Source organism: Bufo bufo, chromosome 1 (genome assembly GCF_905171765.1).
Source record: "Bufo bufo chromosome 1, aBufBuf1.1, whole genome shotgun sequence".
NCBI classification, from domain to species: Eukaryota; Metazoa; Chordata; class Amphibia; order Anura; family Bufonidae; genus Bufo; species Bufo bufo.
Window position 1 is genome coordinate 496,820,310 of NC_053389.1, and position 19,786 is coordinate 496,840,095.

At 43.1% G+C, this 19,786-nt stretch overlaps 1 protein-coding gene across 1 annotated transcript; it reads right to left on the reverse strand.

The window, feature by feature from the left end:
- Positions 1-18,255: 18,255 nt before the first annotated feature.
- On the reverse strand, positions 18,256-18,783 carry LOC120985592 (ribonuclease H-like). The gene has a single exon (XM_040413615.1). It carries the CDS (start codon positions 18,781-18,783, stop codon positions 18,256-18,258), a length of 528 nt encoding a protein of 175 aa, XP_040269549.1.
- Between the last annotated feature and the right edge of the window lie 1,003 nt (positions 18,784-19,786).

A 19,786-nucleotide genomic window follows, 5' to 3' on the forward strand; every position in this document is an offset into this window, starting at 1 on the left:
ATAGCTGAACACATTTCAAACATAAGGAAGGGTTATGAGATACATACCCTGTCTAATCATTTTAAATCTTCTCATAACCAAAATCCAGAGGGACTGATTTTTTCCGCACTTGAAAAGGTAGAAATAGATTGGAGGGGCGGAAATCACATTAAAAGAATGTCGAGGATTGAGTCTAGACATATCTTTGATTTCAACACCTTGTTACCAGCAGGATTAAACGCTGAGATAGAAATATATGGGTTTCTATGAGGTAGTTGGGGGGTGGGGGGTCCTTTACCGAGGGAGGTCCCGTGAGTTATTATGACTATCCGGGTCCCCCCTCGGTGGAGGAGCCTCACCTACCCATTATACTTCTCTGAATATCTGCACTTATATTTCTCTGAATATTTTTGCAGATATACCTCTATATACATTGGAATATAATTTGAAAATAAAGTGTACTTTATATATGAAAGAAAGAAAAATCTGGAAAAATGAAAGGAAAATTATATATATAAAAAAATGTGGAATATTTTTATTGATTAAGTCTTTAGGCATATGCCCTGTTTTAACCTGATTATTAGTCACGCTATTTATTTATAGATTTATATGCCTTATCTACGGATAGGGAGACTCATAGGGTATATACCACCTTTAACAATGAGTATGGGTAGTTGTGAGTAATACACAACTATGGAATATGAGCGGAAAGCCGAATTATTGCAAAAACGCAATATGACGATCAAAACCGCACTATGTGAATGAACAGAATTATCGCATAGTTAGCGATGCGTTTCCAGTTCAGCTCTCTTCTCTTGTTCCATTTCACCAAGTATATGACATATGGGGACATTCTTGCAATGAATTAAAAATATAATCTCCGACATTGTGCATACATTTTTATATATTTTTATATATTTAATATATTAAGTGTATACAAATTCTCTCATATTCTAGCGATATATTTATATCTATCTATATGTTGATTTAATATGTTTTTAAAGTGGACAAAAGCAAGGTCTCTATATTGTGCAATTTAACTGAGGAGAAAAAAACACTAATGTCATTTCCTACACATGATTGCAGCTAATTAATTTAAACTGCACCTGTGGGGGTGGATATAAAAATAAGTCATTTCCATGGGAAATTTAGCCACTGAAGAAGGAGTCGTAGTATACTCTGAAACGCGTATGGTAAATCCCATGAAATAAGGCACAGAATCAGAAGATTTAAAGCGCTTAAAGAAAAGGAATCAAAAGGAAAAGAAAAGGGATCGGTGAGAATCTATCTTTTTGAAGGAAAGCTGGATATCTGTCGGCTGTCTATGAGATATGCACCTGGTAATTACACAGCCTGCGTGATACAACCAAATAGCGCAGCAAAAGGATACCACTAAGCGACCTCTAGGACAGCACAGATTTATACACCACCGAGGATCCCGGATTCAGTATTCACATAACACCCGGTGGAAATTCCTATTACACCGCAACCTATAAAGATCATTACCACTCGTGGGACGCCACCAGTGTTATAATTAAACCGGCAAATACTTCAGCCGCAAACAGTGAGTATAACAACTGCGGTTTATCTTTACAAATAGGTAGCGTTTTTTCCACTATAGTGACTTTGCAGTATTAATCTACTGCGCCGAGTATGTGAAGCACCTTACCAACCATAAATTATTATTCCAAGTATTAGTTTGGAAATTCGTTTGGAGAGACTATATTTATGCAATAGACTCTGACACATTGGTCAAATATAGAGAATTTTAATTATTTTTTATTTTTTCGTTTATATATTGTATTTATGTATTTTATGTATTTTAGCTATGTATTTTAACATGTCGGAATAGATAGCTTTATATGTCATAATAAATATATCGTTATATCAAAACTCTCCGTGTGTAGCCCAGGTGTTGGTGTGCCCTACTACTGTATATTTCTCCTGAAATCCAGCAGACAGAAAATCACAAATAAAGGAACAGCACTTATCTTGCAGAGGACTGGGAAATAAGGAACAGCATGCACACACACTCCAGGAAGTTGTATAAGCCGCACACTACTGCATTATGGGGAGGAACTTAAAGGGAAGCAATCAGTCCAACTGCATGACAGCTGAGATAGACTAACGAAATGAGGAACTGAAACCAAAACAAAGAAACTCAAGGAGGAGGATCTGGAAGGCTCCTGTCAGAGCTTCTCAGCTGTCTGGTTGTGACAGTACCCCTCCCTCTACGAGTGGACTCCGGACACTCAGAGCCCACCTTCTCAGGATGGGACCTATGGAAAGCCCTGATGAGACGAGTGGCCTTAATGTCCGTCACTGGGACCCACATCCTCTCCTCAGGACCATAACCCTCCCAATGAACGAGGTACTGGAGGGAACCGCGGACAAGACGAGAATCCACAATCCTAGAGACCTGAAATTCAAGATTTCCATCAACCATAATCGGAGGAGGAGGCAAAGGCGAAGGTACAATAGGTTGAACATAAGGTTTCAATAAGGACTTATGAAAAACATTATGGATCTTCCAAGTCTGAGGAAGATCAAGACGGTAGGCAACAGGATTGATGACAGACAGGATCTTGTAAGGCCCAATAAACCTAGGACCCAACTTCCAGGAGGGAACCTTCAATTTGCTATTTTTGGTAGACAACCACACCAGATCACCAACATTCAGTTCCGGACCAGGCACACGTCTCTTATCTGCCACACGCTTATATCTCTCACTCATGCTCTTAAGATTATCCTGAATCTTTTGCCAAATAGATGACAAAGACGAGGAGAATCTGTCCTCATCAGGTAAACCAGAAGACCCCTCTCCCGAGAAAGTCCCAAACTGCGGATGAAACCCATATGCACCAAAAAATGGTGACTTATCAGAGGACTCCTTACGACGGTTATTTAAAGCAAACTCAGCAAGGGACAAAAAAGAACACCAATCCTCCTGATTCTCCGCCACAAAACAGCGCAGATATGTCTCCAGATTCTGATTGACGCGCTCTGTCTGGCCATTCGACTGCGGGTGGAAAGCAGAAGAGAATGACAACCGAACCCCCAAGCGAGAACAGAAAGCCTTCCAGAATCTGGAAACAAACTGCGTGCCCCTATCAGAGACTATGTCTGAAGGAATACCATGCAATTTGACAATGTGGTCAATAAATGCCTGCGCCAGCGTCTTAGCATAGGGCAAACCAGGAAAAGGGATGAAATGCACCATTTTGCTAAAACGGTCCACCACCACCAGAATCACAGTCTTCCCCGAGGAACGAGGCAAGTCCGTTATGAAGTCCATGGACAGATGTGTCCAAGGACGGGAAGGAATGGGTAAGGGAAGGAGAGGACCTGATGGCCGTGAATGAGGGACTTTGGCACGAGCGCAAGTCTCGCAAGCTGCCACAAAACCCTTAACCGACTTACGAAGCGCAGGCCACCAGAATCTCCGAGCGATGAGATCCAGTGTGGCTCTTGCCCCCGGGTGCCCAGCAAGGACCGTATCGTGGTGTTCCTTAAAAATCTTGTGTCTCAAAGCGAGAGGCACAAACAACCTCCCAGGAGGACAAAGATCAGGAGCCTCTGACTGGGCTGCCTGCACCTCTGCCTCCAATTCAGGAAAAAGAGCAGAGACCACCACACCTTCAGCCAAAATGGGACCCGGGTCTTCAAAATTCCCACCTCCCGGATCATAATTTCTCTCTGCGGAGGTGAGTTTCTTCGAGAAAAAGGCACACGGTTGCCATTTGGCAGGAGAGGAACCCTGAGACAAGACCGCACCCACCCCTACCTCAGAAGCATCAACCTCAACTATGAAGGATAACGAAATATCAGGTTGTACCAGGATGGGAGCGGAAGCAAAACTCTCCTTGATATTAGAAAAGGCCTTACGCGCCTCTACCGACCAGGAAGAAAAATCTACCCCCTTTCTGGTCATATCAGTGAGTGGTTTAACAACAGAGGAATAATTCAAAATACATTTCCTGTAATAATTGGCATAGCCCAAAAAACGCATCAGCGCCTTCTGATTCTCAGGAAGCTCCCACTCAAGCACAGCGCGGACCTTCTCGGGGTCCATGCGAAAACCAGAAGCGGAGAGAAGAAACCCCAGAAATTGAATTTCTGGAACCGCAAACACACATTTTTCCAGTTTCGAGTATAATTTATTCTCCCGCAGGATGAGCAAGACCTGACGTAAGTGTTCCTTATAAGTCTTGAAATCAGGAGAAAAAATCTACATGTCATCCAAATACACTAATACAAATTTTCCCATTAAATGATAAAAAATGCTGTTCACGAAATGCTGAAAAACGGCTGGGGCATTCATCAAACCAAAAGGCATAACCAAATTCTCAAAATGGCCCTCGGGGGTATTGAAAGCCGTCTTCCATTCGTCTCCTTCTCTGACCCTGACCAGGTTGTATGCCCCCCTTAGGTCTAATTTGGAAAAGACTTTAGCCCCAACAACCTGGTTAAACAGGTCCGGGATCAGAGGAAGCGGATAAGGGTCACGAATAGTGATACTGTTCAGCTCCCTGAAATCCAGACAAGGTCTTAAAGAACCATCTTTTTTCTTAACAAAGAAAAAACCAGCGGCAACAGGTGACTTCGAGGGTCGTATGTGTCCTTTTCTCAGACTCTCAGAGATATAAGCACGCATAGCGATACCCTCTCAGGTTGGGAAAGATTGTATAAACGAGATTTAGGCAGCTTGGCGCCAGGGATGAGATTAATAGGGCAATCGTGCTCCCTGTGCGGAGGCAAATCCTGAACTCCACTCTCAGAGAAGACATCCGAAAATTCAGAGAGGAAAGGTGGTACAGTCTTAGTAGAAACCTTAGAAACAGATGTCATGAGGCAATTCTCTCTGCATAAGTCACTCCAACCATTTATTTGCCTCGCTTGCCAATCAATGGTGGGGTTATGTTTAGTGAGCCAGGGTAGCCCCAACACTAGAGGAGTAGGCAAACCGCTAAGGACGAAACATGACACATCCTCAACATGAGCATCACTCACAATTAAATGGATATTGTGAACTATGCCCTTTAATGATTTCTGAGAAAGTGGAGCGGAATCAATAGCAAAAACAGGAATATCCTTTCCCAAAGTGCATACCTGGAAACCATGAGTTATTGCAAATTGATTATCAATGAGATTGACAGCTGCTCCACTATCCACCAAAATCTCACAAAAAATGCTCTTGCTCTCTAGCGCCACCCTAGCAGGCAGGACAAAACGGGAACTACAAGCAAACGGAAAACTTTCAATTTCCGCCTCAACCCTGCCAATAGTAACAGACGGAACATTTTTAAAAGATTTTTTCCTTTTTGTTTCTTTATTACTCCCAGAAGACTGCCTGAATCTCCTAGAGGGACAAACATTTGCCAAATGATTTATACCTCCACAACAAAAACAAACCCTCCCATGCGGGCTGAATCTTCTATTCTCAGAGGCAATCAACCCCAGCTGCATGGGCTCCTGCTCAGAAGGGGCTGACAGCGACTGAGACCCCTGCGCACAGAATGAGACCGCTGCACTGTCCCAGGACTGAGTATGACAGGAAGGAGAGATCTCTCCTCTCTCTCTAAGACGCCTGTCAATACGAACGGCCTGAGACATAGCAGAATCCAAGGAGGTAGGTCTCTCATGAAAGGCAAATGCATCTTTCAATCCCTCTGAAAGCCCATGGCAAAATTGACTTCGGAGTGCAGCATCATTCCAACCAGTATCAGCTGCCCATCTCCGAAATTCTGAGCAGTATATCTCTGCGGATTGTTTACCCCGGCATAACAGACGTAGTCTAGACTCAGCCAGAGCAATACGATCCGGATCATCATATATCTGACCCAGGGCTAAAAAGAATTCATCCACTGAATGGAGGGGCCGTGCCCCCTCCAGCAGCTAAAAGGCCCAGGACTGAGCGTTACCCCTGAGCAGCGATATAATGATCCCCACCCTCCGTTCCTCATCACCAGAGGAATGGGGAAGAAGGTGAAAATGGAGTTTGCAAGCCTCTCTAAAACGCACAAAATACTCACTACCCCCGGAGAACGTATCCGGGAGCGAGATCTTAGGCTCAGAACAAACTCCATGAACGCAAGCTGAACCGGTCACTTGAAACTGAGAAAAAGTCTTACGGAGATCAGCTACCTCCATTGGAAGACCCTGGAAGCGTTCAGCCAAAAGTGCAACCGGATCCATGCTTGAGACGGTTTTGGCGGCTTATAATGTCACGGATGGTGTACAGGAAACAAGACAATGCAATATATTCAATGACTCACTGGATCCACAACTAAGGAACAAAAGGGAGACCCCTGCATGAGACCTGCCACTCTCCCTGACTGCTCAGCCTATGCGAACACCCCAAAGGTGGATGGGCGCATATCCACGTACCACCGGCTCCCTACACTAGACACATAGGGAGTCAGGGTCTCCTGAAATCCAGCAGACAGAAAATCACAAATAAAGGAACAGCACTTATCTTGCAGAGGACTGGGAAATAAGGAACAGCATGCACACACACTCCAGGAAGTTGTATAAGCCGCACACTACTGCATTATGGGGAGGAACTTAAAGGGAAGCAATCAGTCCAACTGCATGACAGCTGAGATAGACTAACGAGATGAGGAACTGAAACCAAAACAAAGAAACTCAAGGAGGAGGATCTGGAAGGCTCCTGTCAGAGCTTCTCAGCTGTCTGGTTGTGACACATGGTGTCAAAAAACAAGTCCAGCAAAATCTGCCTTCCAAAAACCGTATGGCATTCCTTTCCTTCTGCGCCCTGCCGTGTTCCCGTACAGCAGTTAACGACCACATATGGGGTGTTTCTGTAAACTACAGAATCAGGGCCATAAATATTGAGTTTTGTTTGGCTGTTAACCCTTGCTTTGTAACTGGAAAACATTGATTCAAATAGAAAATCTGCCAAAAAAGTGAAATTCTGAAATGTTATCTCTATTTTTCATTAATTCTCGTGGAACACCTAAAGGGTTAACAAAGTTTGTAAAATTAGTTTTGAATACCTTGAGGGGTGTAGTTTGTAAAATGGGGTAATTTTTGGGTGGTTTCTATTATGTAAGCCTCACAAAGTGACTTCAGACCTGAACTGGTCCTGAAAAAGTAAATTTTAGAAATTTTCTGAAAAATTTAAAGATTTGCTTCTAAACTTCTAAGCCTTGTAACGTCCCCAAAAAATAAAATGGCATTCCCAAAATGATCCAAACATAAAGTAGACAAATGGGGAATGTAAATTAATAACTATTTTTGGAGGTTTTACTATGTATTATAGAAGTAAAGAAATTGAAACTTGGAAATTTGGTAATTTTTCAACATTTTTGGTAAATTTGGTATTTTTTTATAAATAAAAATGATTTTTTTTTACTCCATTTTACCAGTGTCATGAAGTACAATATGTGACGAAAAAACACTCTCAGAATGGCCTGGATAAGTAAAAGCGTTTTAAAGTTATTCACAAATAAAGTGACACTGGTCAGATTTGCAAAAAATGGCATGGTCCTTAAGGTAAAATATGGCCGTATCCTTAAGGGGTTAATGCATTCCTAATCTTGGGTAATTGTGCCTTCAGAAGAATGGATACTAACTAGAGTTGAGCGGACACCTGGATGTTCGGGTTCGGCAGGTTCGGCCGAACTTAAAAAGAAAGTTCGGGTTCGGGACTAGGGATGAGCGAACCCGAACTGTATAGTTCGGGTTCGTACTGAATTTTGGGGTGTTCATGACACGGACCCGAACCCGAACATTTACGTAAAAATTTGGGTTCGGGTTCGTTGTTCGGCGATTTCTATGGCGCATTTTGAAAGCCTGCAAAGCAGCCAATCAACAAGCGTCATACTACTTGCCCCAAGAGGCCATCACAGCCATGCCTACTATTGACATGGCTGTGATTGGCCAGTGCAGCATGTGACCCAGCCTCTATTTAAGCTGGAGTCACGTAGTGCCGCACGTCACTCTGCTCTGATCAGTGTAGGGAGAGGATGCAGCTGCTGTTAGGGCGAGATTAGGCAGGGATTAACTCAGCAAAAACACTTAATGAAGTGATCGATCTACAGCTGTGAATCATTCAACTTCTGCTAGTTAATTGCTCACTGTTTTTAGGCTGCCCAGAGCGTTTTTCTGTCACTTTTTTCTGGGGTGATCGGCGGCCATTTTGTGTTTTGTGGTGCGCCAGCACAAGCTGCCACCAAGTCCATTTAACCATCAATAGTAGTTTTTTTGTTTTGCTATATCCTACATCAGGGGCTTGACTGTGCTTATTGTCACCCCTAGAAACTCAGGATACAATTTTCTATATTTTATTGAGGGGTGAAATTCACTTGCAAAAATAGCAATCCCCTAAATCTGGTGTTCCAGCTGTGGCTAGCCAAGTGTAATACTGTCTGCTGTCTGGCAAAGAATATATTTTTTTCTGGGGTGAAATTTAATTGCCAAAATAGCAATACCCTAAATCTGTGGTTTCTGCTGTGGCAGGACAAGTTTTATAGTGTCCGTCAAAGCATAGTTTTTGTTTTGGGTTGAAATTCAATTCCCAAAATAGCAATACCCTAGATCAGTGGTTTCTGCTGTTGCAGGCCAAGTGTAAATCTGTCCGTAAAAGGGTATATTACACTCAGCGTGCATCTCATAGTGTATTTCTGTCCGTAAAAGGGTATATTACATTCAAGGTGTAAATTCAAGTGCTGATATGGTCATCCTCAATAACTTCACACGCTTCCATGCATCTCCAAGTATATTTATTTCCGTTAAAGTGTATATTACAATAAGTGTTAAAATACAAGTGCTCAAAGCATAATCCTATATATTTTTTCACACGCTACTGTGAATCTCCAAGTGTATTTCTGTCTGTAAAATGATACCTTTCATCCAGGGCCTAAATACTAGGCCTACAATTTATATTCAGCTAAATCTGTGGTTACGGCTGTGGCTGGACAAGTTTTATAGTGTCCGTCAAAGCATAGTTTTTGTTCTGGGTTGAAATTAAATTCCCAAAGTTTCAATACCCTAAATCAGTGGTTTCTGCTGTTGCAGGCCAAGTGTAAATATGTCTGTAAAAGGTTATATTACACTCAGCGTGCATCTCCAAGTGTATTTTTTTCCGTACAAGGGTATATTACACAAAGTGTTAAATTACAATTGCTGATAGCATAAGCCTTTAAATTTGCACGCACTATTGTGCATCTCATAGTGTATTTCTGTCCATAAAAGGGTATATTACACTCAAGGTGTAAATTCAAGTGGTGATATGGTCATCCTCAATAACTTCACATGCTACCGTGCATCTCCAAGTGTATTTCTTTCCATTAAAGTGTATATTACAATAAGTGTTAAAATACAAGTGCTCAAAGCATAATCCTATATATTTTTTCACACGCTACTGTGAATCTCCAAGTGTAATTCTGTCCGTAAAAGGATACCTTTCATCCAGGGCCTAAATACTAGGCCTACAATTGATATTCCCCTAAATCTGTCGTTACTGCTGTGCCTGTATTAGTGTAATACGGTACATAAATAGATAGCCAGATAGTGTTAGGTGCCTCTAAAAAAAAAAGGCCTGAATTTGAATTCAATACATTGGGCCAAATAATTTTTTTCTTATTGTGGTGAACGGTAACAAAGAGGAAAACATCTAGTAAGGGACGCGGACATGGTTGTGGTGGTGTTAGTGGACCCTCTGGTGCTGGTAGAGGACGTGGCCGTTCTGCCACAGCCACATGTCCTATTGAACCAACTACCTCAGGTCCCTGTACCCGCCAGAATTTACAGCGATAATTGGTGATCCCAATGCCATTCTAAGGATGGTAAGGCCTGAGCAGGTACAGGCATTAGTCAATTGGGTGGCCGACAGTGGATCCAGCACGTTCACATTATCTCCCACCCAGTCTTTTGCAGAAAGCGCTCAAATGGCGCTGGAAAACCAAGCCCATCAGTCTGTCACATCACCCCCATGCATATCAGGGAAACTGTCTGAGCCTCAAGTTATGCAACAGTCTCTTATGCTGTTTGAAGACTCTGCTCGCAGGGTTTCCCGAGGGCATCCACCTAGCCCTTCCCCAGCGGTGGAAGACATAGAATGCACTGACGCACAACCACTTATGTTTCCTGATGATGAGGATATGGGAATACCAGCTCAGCACGTCTATGATGATGACGAAACACAGGTGCCAACTGCTGTGTCTTTCTGCAGTGTGCAGACTGAACAGGAGGTCAGGGAGGAAGACTGGGTGGAAGACGATGCAGGGGACGATGAGGACATAGACCCCACATGGAATGAAGGTCGTGCCACTGACTTTCAGAGTTCAGAGGAAGAGGCAGTGGTGAGACCGAGCCAACAGCGTAGCAAAAGAGGCAGCAGTGGGCAAAAGCAGAACACCCGCCGCCAAGAGAGTTTGCCTGCTACTGGCCACTGCCATCTGGGACCGAGCACCCCAAAGGCAGCTTCAAGGAGTTCCTTGGCGTGGTAGTTCTTCAAAAAATGTGCTGACAGCAAGACCCGAGTGGTTTGCACGCTGTGCCATCAGAGCCTGAAGCGAGGCATTAACGTTCTGAACCTTAGCACAACCTGCATGACCAGGCATCTGCATGCAAAGCATGAACTGCAGTGGAGTAAACACCTTAAAAACAAAGAACTGACTCAGGCTCCCCCTGCTACCTCTTCTGCTGCTGCCTCGGCCTCTTCCTACGCCTCGGGAGGAACGTTGGCACCTGGCGCCCAGCAAACAGAGGATGTACCACCAACACCACCACCTCCGTCACCAGGCATCTCCACCATGTCACACGGCAGCGTTCAGCTCTCCATCTCACAAACATTTGAGAGAAAGCGTAAATTCTCACCTAGCCACCCTTGATCCCTGGCCCTGAATGCCAGCATTTCTAAACTACTGGCCTATGAAATGCTGTCATTCAGGCTGGTGGACACAGACAGCTTCAAACAGCTCATGTCGCTTGCTGTCCCACAGTATGTTGTTCCTAGCCGCCACTACTTCTCCAAGAGAGCTGTGCCTTCCCTGCACAACCAAGTATCCGATAAAATCAAGTGTGCACTGCGCAACGGCATCTGTGGCAAGGTCCACCTATCCACAGATACGTGGACCAGTAAGCACGGCCAGGGACGCTATATCTCCCTAACTGCACACTGGGTAAATGTAGTGGCGGCTGGGCCCCAGGCGGAGAGTTCTTTGGCGCACGTCCTTCCGCCGCCACGGATCTCAGGGCAACATTCTTTGCCTCCTGTAGCCTCCTCCTCCTCTTCTTCCACCTGCTCATCCAGTCAGCCACACACCTTCACCACCAACTTCAGCACAGCCCGGGGTAAACGACAGCAGGCCATTCTGAAACTCATGTGTTTGGGGGACAGGACCCACACCGCGCAGGAGTTGTGGCGGGGTATTGAACAACAGACCGACGAGTGGTTGCTGCCGGTGAGCCTCAAGCCCGGCCTGGTGGTGTGCGATAATAAGCTAAATCTCGTCGCAGCTCTGGGACTAGCCGGTTTGACGCACATTCCTTGCCTGGCGCATGTGCTGAATTTGGTGGTGCAGAAGTTCATTCACAACTACCCCGACATGTCAGAGCTGCTGCATAAAATGTGGGCCGTCTGTGCGCGCTTCCGGCGTTCACATCCTGCCGCTTCTCGCCTGTCTGCGCTACAGCGTAACTTCAGCCTTCCCGCTCACCGCCTCATATGCGACGTGCCCACCGGGTGGAACTCCACCTTGCACATGCTGGACAGACTGTGCGAGCAGCAGCAGGCCATAGTGGAGTTTCAGCTGCAGCACGCACGGGTCAGTCGCACTCCGGAACAGCACCACTTCACCACCAATGACTGGGCCTCCATGCGAGACCTGTGTGCCCTGTTGTGCTGTTTCGAGTACTCCACCAACATGGCCAGTGGCGATGACGTCGTTATCAGCGTTACAATACCACTTCTATGTCTCCTTGAGAAAACACTTAGGGCGATGATGGAAGAGGAGGTGGCCCAGGAGGAGGAGGAGGAGGAAGAGGGGTCATTTTTAGCACTTTCAGGCCAGTCTCTTAGAAGTGACTCAGAGGGAGGTTTTTTGCAACAGCAGAGGCCAGGTACAAATGTGGCCAGCCAGGGCCCACTACTGGAGGACGAGGATGAGGAGGAGGTGGAGGAGGATGAGGATGAAGCATGTTCACAGTGGGGTGGCACCCAACGCAGCTCTGGCCCATCACTGGTGCGTGGCTGGGAAAAAACGGAGGATGATGATGATACGCCTCCCACAGAGGACAGCTTGTCCTTACCTCTGGGCAGCCTGGCACACATGAGCGACTACATGCTGCAGTGCCTGCGCAACGACAGCAGAGTTGCCCACATTTTAACGTGTGCGGACTACTGGGTTGCCACCCTGCTGGATCCCTGGTACAAAGACAATGTGCCCACCTTACTTCCTGCACTGGAGCGTGATAGGAAGATGCGAGAGTACAATCGCACGTTGGTAGACGCGCTACTAAGAGCATTCCCAAATGTCACAGGGGAACAAGTGGAAGCCCAAGGCGAAGGCAGAGGAGGAGCAAGAGGTCGCCTACGCAGCTTTGTCATGGCCAGCTCCTCTGAGGGCAGGGTTATCATGGCAGAGATGTGGAAAAGTTTTGTCACCACGCCACGGGCTAACTGCACCTCCACCTGATACGAAACGTGTTAGCAGGAGGCAACATTTCACTAACATGGTGGAACAGTACGTGTGCACACCTCTCCACGTACTGACTGATGGTTCGGCCCCATTCAACTTCTGGGTCTCCAAATTGTCCACGTGGCCAGAGATAGCCTTTTATGCATTGGAGGTGCTGGCCTGCCCGGCGGCCAGCGTTTTGTCTGAACGTGTATTCAGCACGGCAGAGGGCGTCATTACAGACAAACGCAGCAGCCTGTCCACAGCCAATGTGGACAAGCTGACGTTCATAAAAATGAACCAGGCATGGATCCCACAGGACCTGTCCATCCCTTGTGCAGATTAGACATTTATAACTACCTCCCCTTAACCATATATTCTTGTACTCCAGGGCACTTCTTCATTCAATCCTCTTTTTTTAATTTTACCATTTATATTGCGGGGCAAACCAAAGTTGAATGAACCTCTCCTCCGTCTGGGTGCCAAGGGCCTAAATATCGTAAACTGGCCTGTTCCAATGGTGTGTGACTTGAAGCCTGATTCTCTGCTATGGGAACTCTTTTTATTATAAAAATACAAAACTTTACAGACAAAATTTCAAAACACCAAAACATCAAAATATAAAACAGAACAGCATTCCAGATGACCCAGCCTCACTTATACTCACATTCATACCTATACTCTATAAAAACTATATACAAACTATATACAAAACTATATACAAATGCTAAAAAGAAATGAAAAGAAAAGAAAACTTAGCCGGTTCAGCTGTAAAACCCTAAACAAAAAGAAAACTTGACTACTTGTCAATAAAACGAAAACGCAAATAAGACTAGCCTATAAAACAAAAACAATAATAATAATAAAAAAAAAATTTTTTCCCCATCACCAAATTTATATATATATATATATATATATATATATATATATATTTTTTATTTTTATTTTATTTTTATACTAATATAACACATAAAGCAAAAACCTATTTACCTCCCTAATCTAGCCCTAACCCCCACTACCTACTCCATCACCCTTCACCCATCACCCAAGGCTGACCTCTGCCTCACGTCTCTCTCGTGTCCGCATAGTCCGAGGCCAGCCCTACCTCCACCACCCGCATCTATCCCCTCGCCCCATGTCTTCCCATGTCCGCATAGTCCAGGGCTAAATGCAGGCCTCCCACTTCAATACACACATAAAACACATAAAAGCACAAAAAAAGACCCCTTCCCTCACCCACCCAACCAACCTAACTAACCCCAACTCATTCTATCCTAATAAATAACAAACAACATAACTATTTAACACACACTGCAAACTATTCTAATATACAGAACTACCCGAAGGCCCAAGCTCGGTCTCTGTAAGCCTTTCTTCAAAGCTCAACCTCTCACAAAACAAAAATCTACGGTGAAAGCATCAGCCCACCACCAGGAAACGTATGACTAGGCTAGGGTACGCTAAAAGCAAAGCCTCTCCTGAGGAGAGAGGCCCTACTGGTACCCAGCTATGAACCAACTTGTCCCTAAGGTTTGGTCCTCTCCTGTATGTAACGCTGGGATATGGTGGTAGTACAGCTCTCAGTTGTTCATCGCTGGTAAGTACCTTCCAATGTTTCTTTAAAATCTTCATCACTTGTTGATTACCACAATCATAGGTCCCTATGCATCTGATCCTTTTATCTTCTCCTTCTTTCCTCTGGCTGGCTTTGTAATCCTGAGATATTAGTTCGTCCCTGTTTATGCTTTTGACACGGTAAACGCCTTTTTTAGGCATTTACCTGGGTAGCCCCTGCTCCTGAATCGATTATAGAGCTCATCAGCCTCTTTCTTAAACGTCTCTTCAGTGGCGCAGTTTCTTCTAGCTCTTAAGTACTGCCCCACTGGTATTCCTTTCCTCAATGCCACTGGATGCCAGCTTGTCCAGTGGAGAAGACTATTTGTTGAGGTGGGTTTTCGGAATATTTGCGTTAGGATTTTCCCATCCATGTCCTTCCGGCAGGTGGGCGGGACCTGTAAAGACATAAAGGAAGGTCATTGTGAGCGTGTGCACACATATACCCCACATCCCATGACGAAGCCACAGTATGTGGCGAAACTTGTCGGGAGGGGTGGTATAGTGTGACAATTTTTTAAACAGCGTCCATGTGCAGGGAAATTGTTATATAGCATGAGGCAGCAGCAACGTAGAAGATAGGAGAGTGTCAGTAGTGAGGGAAACAGATATTCACAGCGCCACAGAGACCTCTATGAATAGGAATAGAGGACTTAGTATAGCCGCGGTATAGGGAGAGAGTTAGGGAAATAGCAGAAAAGAGTGAATAGGGATACAGAGGTAACCCTGCAGCAGAGAAAATTAGCTACAATCACTAAAAGGACAGCAACATTGTAGCTGCATGGTTACCTTAAGCATAAGGGCCAAATAGTAGCGAATCTCAGCAGGAGCAATACCTCTACCAGCACTCTGTATGTAAACACATGATAATAACCAGCCAACCTATAACCAGTGTGTACACTACCCAACATAAAACAAGGGGGGCCCTCACCAAACGAGTGTGAAAACAAGTACACTACTCCAACGGACATTATCCCATATGCCACTGGACACTGACAATCTTAAATGCTTTTCTTTTTTTTTTGAGTGTGTTATTGCAAATATAAAAATTTTAAAAAATAATTAAAAAAGATTAAAAAAATGTTATTATCAGTTAGGGACCCCTATAGGGATTGTAGGTCTCAAGAGACCATTGGTGCATGAATATAAATATCCCGAGGGTCTCTAAAAGGGACTTTGTTTAAAAGATTCTCTGATGATGGTCTCCTCTGTCAGCCCATACCATCTTTTTATCCTATCTAAAATGGGACTGGTCTAGTTTAATCAACAACTAGTGACATCCCTTTATAACTAATAGGACCTCCCCTAGGGATTTTGCAAGAAATTCCTTAATTTTATCCTAACACTAGGTGGCACTAAGGCTCCATTTAAAAGTATTTGGCAATTATAGCTATTTCCAGTATATATTCTTTTAATTTGAAGAAGGGATACATTTTAACTAAGGTTTCATACAGACCTTGAAGAGACTGGGAAGAGACAATGACGTTTATCTTTTGTCAAACATCTAGTCTCTTTCTAAATCTCTGATTAAACCCAATTCATTCTAAACACACACTACAACACTTGTGGTCATTGTTTGGTAAAAAGACAGGGTTCGTTTATAATCACCTGTGTCCACATTTCAAATAGATCATTAACTTAGACTGTTCTCTGTGAGACATTCGGAAATTACATAGGAATTTCTACCTCAATTCTAACCTTACAATGAATAATAAAATGATATTCTTTCTATTCACTGAGATAAACTAACACAACGGTACATTTCTACTCTAGTGTCTTATCTGGGTAAATACTTCATTAGACCTTGTGAAACCTCCTTCTCACAAAAACGGACTTGGGTAAACACTCTGGTACAGATTGTTAATCTTAGGTTAGTAATCCTGAGTTCAAAATCCTGAATTCATCCTGCCCTTTCAAAATACGACAAAATGGTTGTTCTTAATGTTCAGGTCCATACATCTGTATAGGCCTTATACTATGGACTCTTTTTATACCCAATAGATATGAAAAATATCCCCCTTCTTCCCACGTTAGTCAAGGATCCCCTTAAGACCTAACTGGGAGAAGGTCCGAAAAATTTTCATGTTTATCAATACATTTTATCCAAGTCTTTTGTCGCATCATAAAGTCATATCCTGGAAATGTATACCATCACAGAGATCCTGTGTCCAATGGATTTACCATGTAAGAAAAAGCAAAACTTGGCACCAATCATGCCATTATTGCTGTAACTTTGTTCCCATGCACAATGTACCAATTTGGTACCTTTCCCAAGCTAAAATGGGATATCCTGTAGTATTCATCCAATGTATGTCTTTGGATCCAACTTCTCAAAGATTCTTGAAGTAATCTTCTTTGCCATCATTCATAATCCTGGGATATCTGAAACACGGCTGTAGATTCGGGTTGATGATTAGTTCCGTCTTGAATTGGACATCTCGGATCAACATCATCCGCACGATATCTGTATCTTTGTTGTCATCATCGTCGCCAGGAATCACGTCTGGTTCCGCCAATTACTTCCTTTTTCTGTAAAATAAATTAAAAGTATGAATACATATTCTTTAATATTTTGAGATATACAGTTTCCCTAGCGTTGCTATGTAAAATGCTTTGCAAAGAAACACCAAATCGGAACATCTGTGAACTGAGAGAAATCAGATTAACGCAATCCTTATTCATTATCTTATTCAGCATCGCCTTCTATGATTTTCAGTTGGGATATCGGATGACATACTCGCAATTGATTTACATGGACCCATTTCTCGATGAACCCATCTTTCGTATCAATTTTCACCTTATAATGTACAGGTGATATTTTATCAATAACATCATACGGACCTTTCCATGATAGGAGAAATTTTCTTTCTTTTACCCGATCCCAGGCAAAGTTATAGAGATACACTCTATCTCCTACCTCATATTCCTTTTTGGAAGTTTTCAAGTCATAATAAGTCTTGTTACTTTAGGCGGCTTTCTCAAGGTTCTTCTGTGCGAAAGCAAACACATGTTGAAGATACTTACGAAAGTCCTCCACATACTGATGTGTCGTGGCTGCATCGATTAGGTTATGATCTGACGTGCTATACAACAGATGTTGTGGAAGTATCATTCTTCTTCCAGTCATCAGCTCGAAGGGTGACATCTTGGTTGCAGCACTTGGAGTGGCTCTAATAGCCATGAGCACTAACGGCAGCTTTATATCCCAGTCTTTACCAGAATCCTTAACATACTTCTTAAGGATGTTGACAATTGACTGGTTATATCGCTCAATGGATCCACTAGATGCTGGACGATAGGCAATGTGTAGTTTTCTCTTCACACCCAAGATCTTCCACATCTTCACCATTACCTCACTTACAAAGTGTGATCCACGGACTGAATCAATCCTTAACGGTAACCCAAATCTGGAAAATACATGGTTAATCAACAAAAATGCACAAGTCTCGGCTGTGTTATTGCAGGCACTCTACCCATTTGGTAAACACACAAGTGACTGTCAACATGTATTTATTCCCTCGAGAAGATCGGGTAACAGGACCAATAAAATCTATTTGGATATCGGACCAAGGTAATGAAAAACTCTTCTGCTGAAGTGGAGCATGATGCGTGGGACCTTGAGGTTGAAATTGAGCACACATCAAACAACCTCAGCAGTAAATTTGTACATCTTTTAACATATGAGGCCAGTAGGCATAATCACGTAATGACTCATTTGTAATCTTTTCTCCACGATGACCAGTTGTAGGCACACATGGGTATGTTGTAACATCAAACCTCTAAATGTAGTGGGAACTACCCATTGTTGAATACCATTTTTAGATGTTCTCATTAATAACCCATCTTGAATACTAAATTGGGATTTGGTATTCATAAGTAATAGGAGATCTTCCTTTTGGCTATAATCATCTTCCGATATAGGATTATTATTAGGATCCTCAATATGTCTATAGAAGATACAAAGTATAGGATCCTCCTTCTGGCTTTTAATCAGATCTTCATTTGTAGATTCTTGGCTTCATTGAGCTACACTATTTTCAGATTGGACTCTAGCTTGTTGTCTAGTGATAGCATCAATGGGAATCATCTCTAGGAAATAATCTATATCCACATGGTCACCATTTATGGCTCCTTGTTTAGCCAGTTTATCAGCTAGGTCATTACCCTCTTTATCTATATTCTGGGTTTTGGAATGACCTTTAGTCTTTATCCAATAAACGGTTAACTCATTACCTTGGACCAATTCGTCTATGGCACAAAACAACTTGCCGTGTTTCACCGGTTTATTGTTGGACCGTAACATGTGATTCCTCTTCCATGTGGGCATATATTCTACAAAACTGTTCCGGACATAATTTGAATCAGTAACTATAACAAATTCTTTGATATTGTGCTCTATACCAATCTTAACAGTTTGGTATACAGCAGCTAATTCTGCTACCTGGCTACTTTTAGCACAAATACTGTATCCCACTGAAATATTAGGAAATTCATCTGTCCAAGTAATGCCAATTCCTGCCACTAGTTTTCTTTCATCTCCTATCATGGTGTGATAAGCACAACCATCTATATACACACGGGGAAGTAAAGGACAATAATCTTCATAATATACTTTGTAAGGAGAAGATTTTTGTTCCTCTAGAAAATCATCTAATATCTCATCTTTATGATAATGAGTGGCACAATCATGCAGTTCTGCAAGTCCTTGGGCTACTGGACACTTTTTATTTTGCTTTTACCGAACTTACAATGGCCATCCTTGTAAAGACAAGGTCCAAGCAGTGATTCTGCTATTAGACAAGTTACCATCCCTAATTTTCTCACTCTGTAAGTATTGTAGGGGTTGGTGTGTTGTTTCAACAATGATTTTCTCACCCTGAATAAAACTTCTAAAGTTTTGAAGTGCCCAGACTGTGGCTAATAAAGCTTTACTTCTACCGGTGAAAGGGACTTACTTGCATAAGAGTTTATGTATCCAGGCAAATTGTTCCTTACCAAAGGTGAATGCCAATTTATGTTGGTCTTCAGGACTCACCTTGATGGTCCAATACCCCTGAGCGCAATCTAATGTGATAAAGATCCTGGCGCCTTGCATTTGAACCAAGAATTAGTCTATATATGGCCACGGGCCAGCCGGACATATATACACGTTTATTGAGCTGTCGGAGATCAGCACATAAGCGCCATTGACCATTCGGATTTAAAAATTCCAAGGATAGGATTGTTATAAGAACTGTGCACCGATCTTATAATACTCTCTTCTTGAGATTTCAAATTATTTCCGCTAGCGAGTCGTAACAAGCTAGTGGAAGACGATATATTGCTTGATATAAACGGGAGGTGCCTCGGGATCAGTCTGAATCCTGGCAATATGTAGGTCAGTCAGACCACAATCAAAGAATCTTAGCAAAGATATCCTTGATTCTAAAAGAACTTCTTTTAATTGTTGGTGCTCTAGGTCATTGGAACATCCATCAGATAACGATATTTGCTGCTGTACCATTTCTAGGAACCCTGGAAAAACTTCAGGCTGACCTATTTCATAGACT

Coding starts and splice junctions, on each gene's coding strand:
- LOC120985592 (XM_040413615.1), bottom strand. CDS start 18,783: ATGATAGGAGATGAAAGAAAACTAGTGGCAGGAATTGGCATTACTTGG.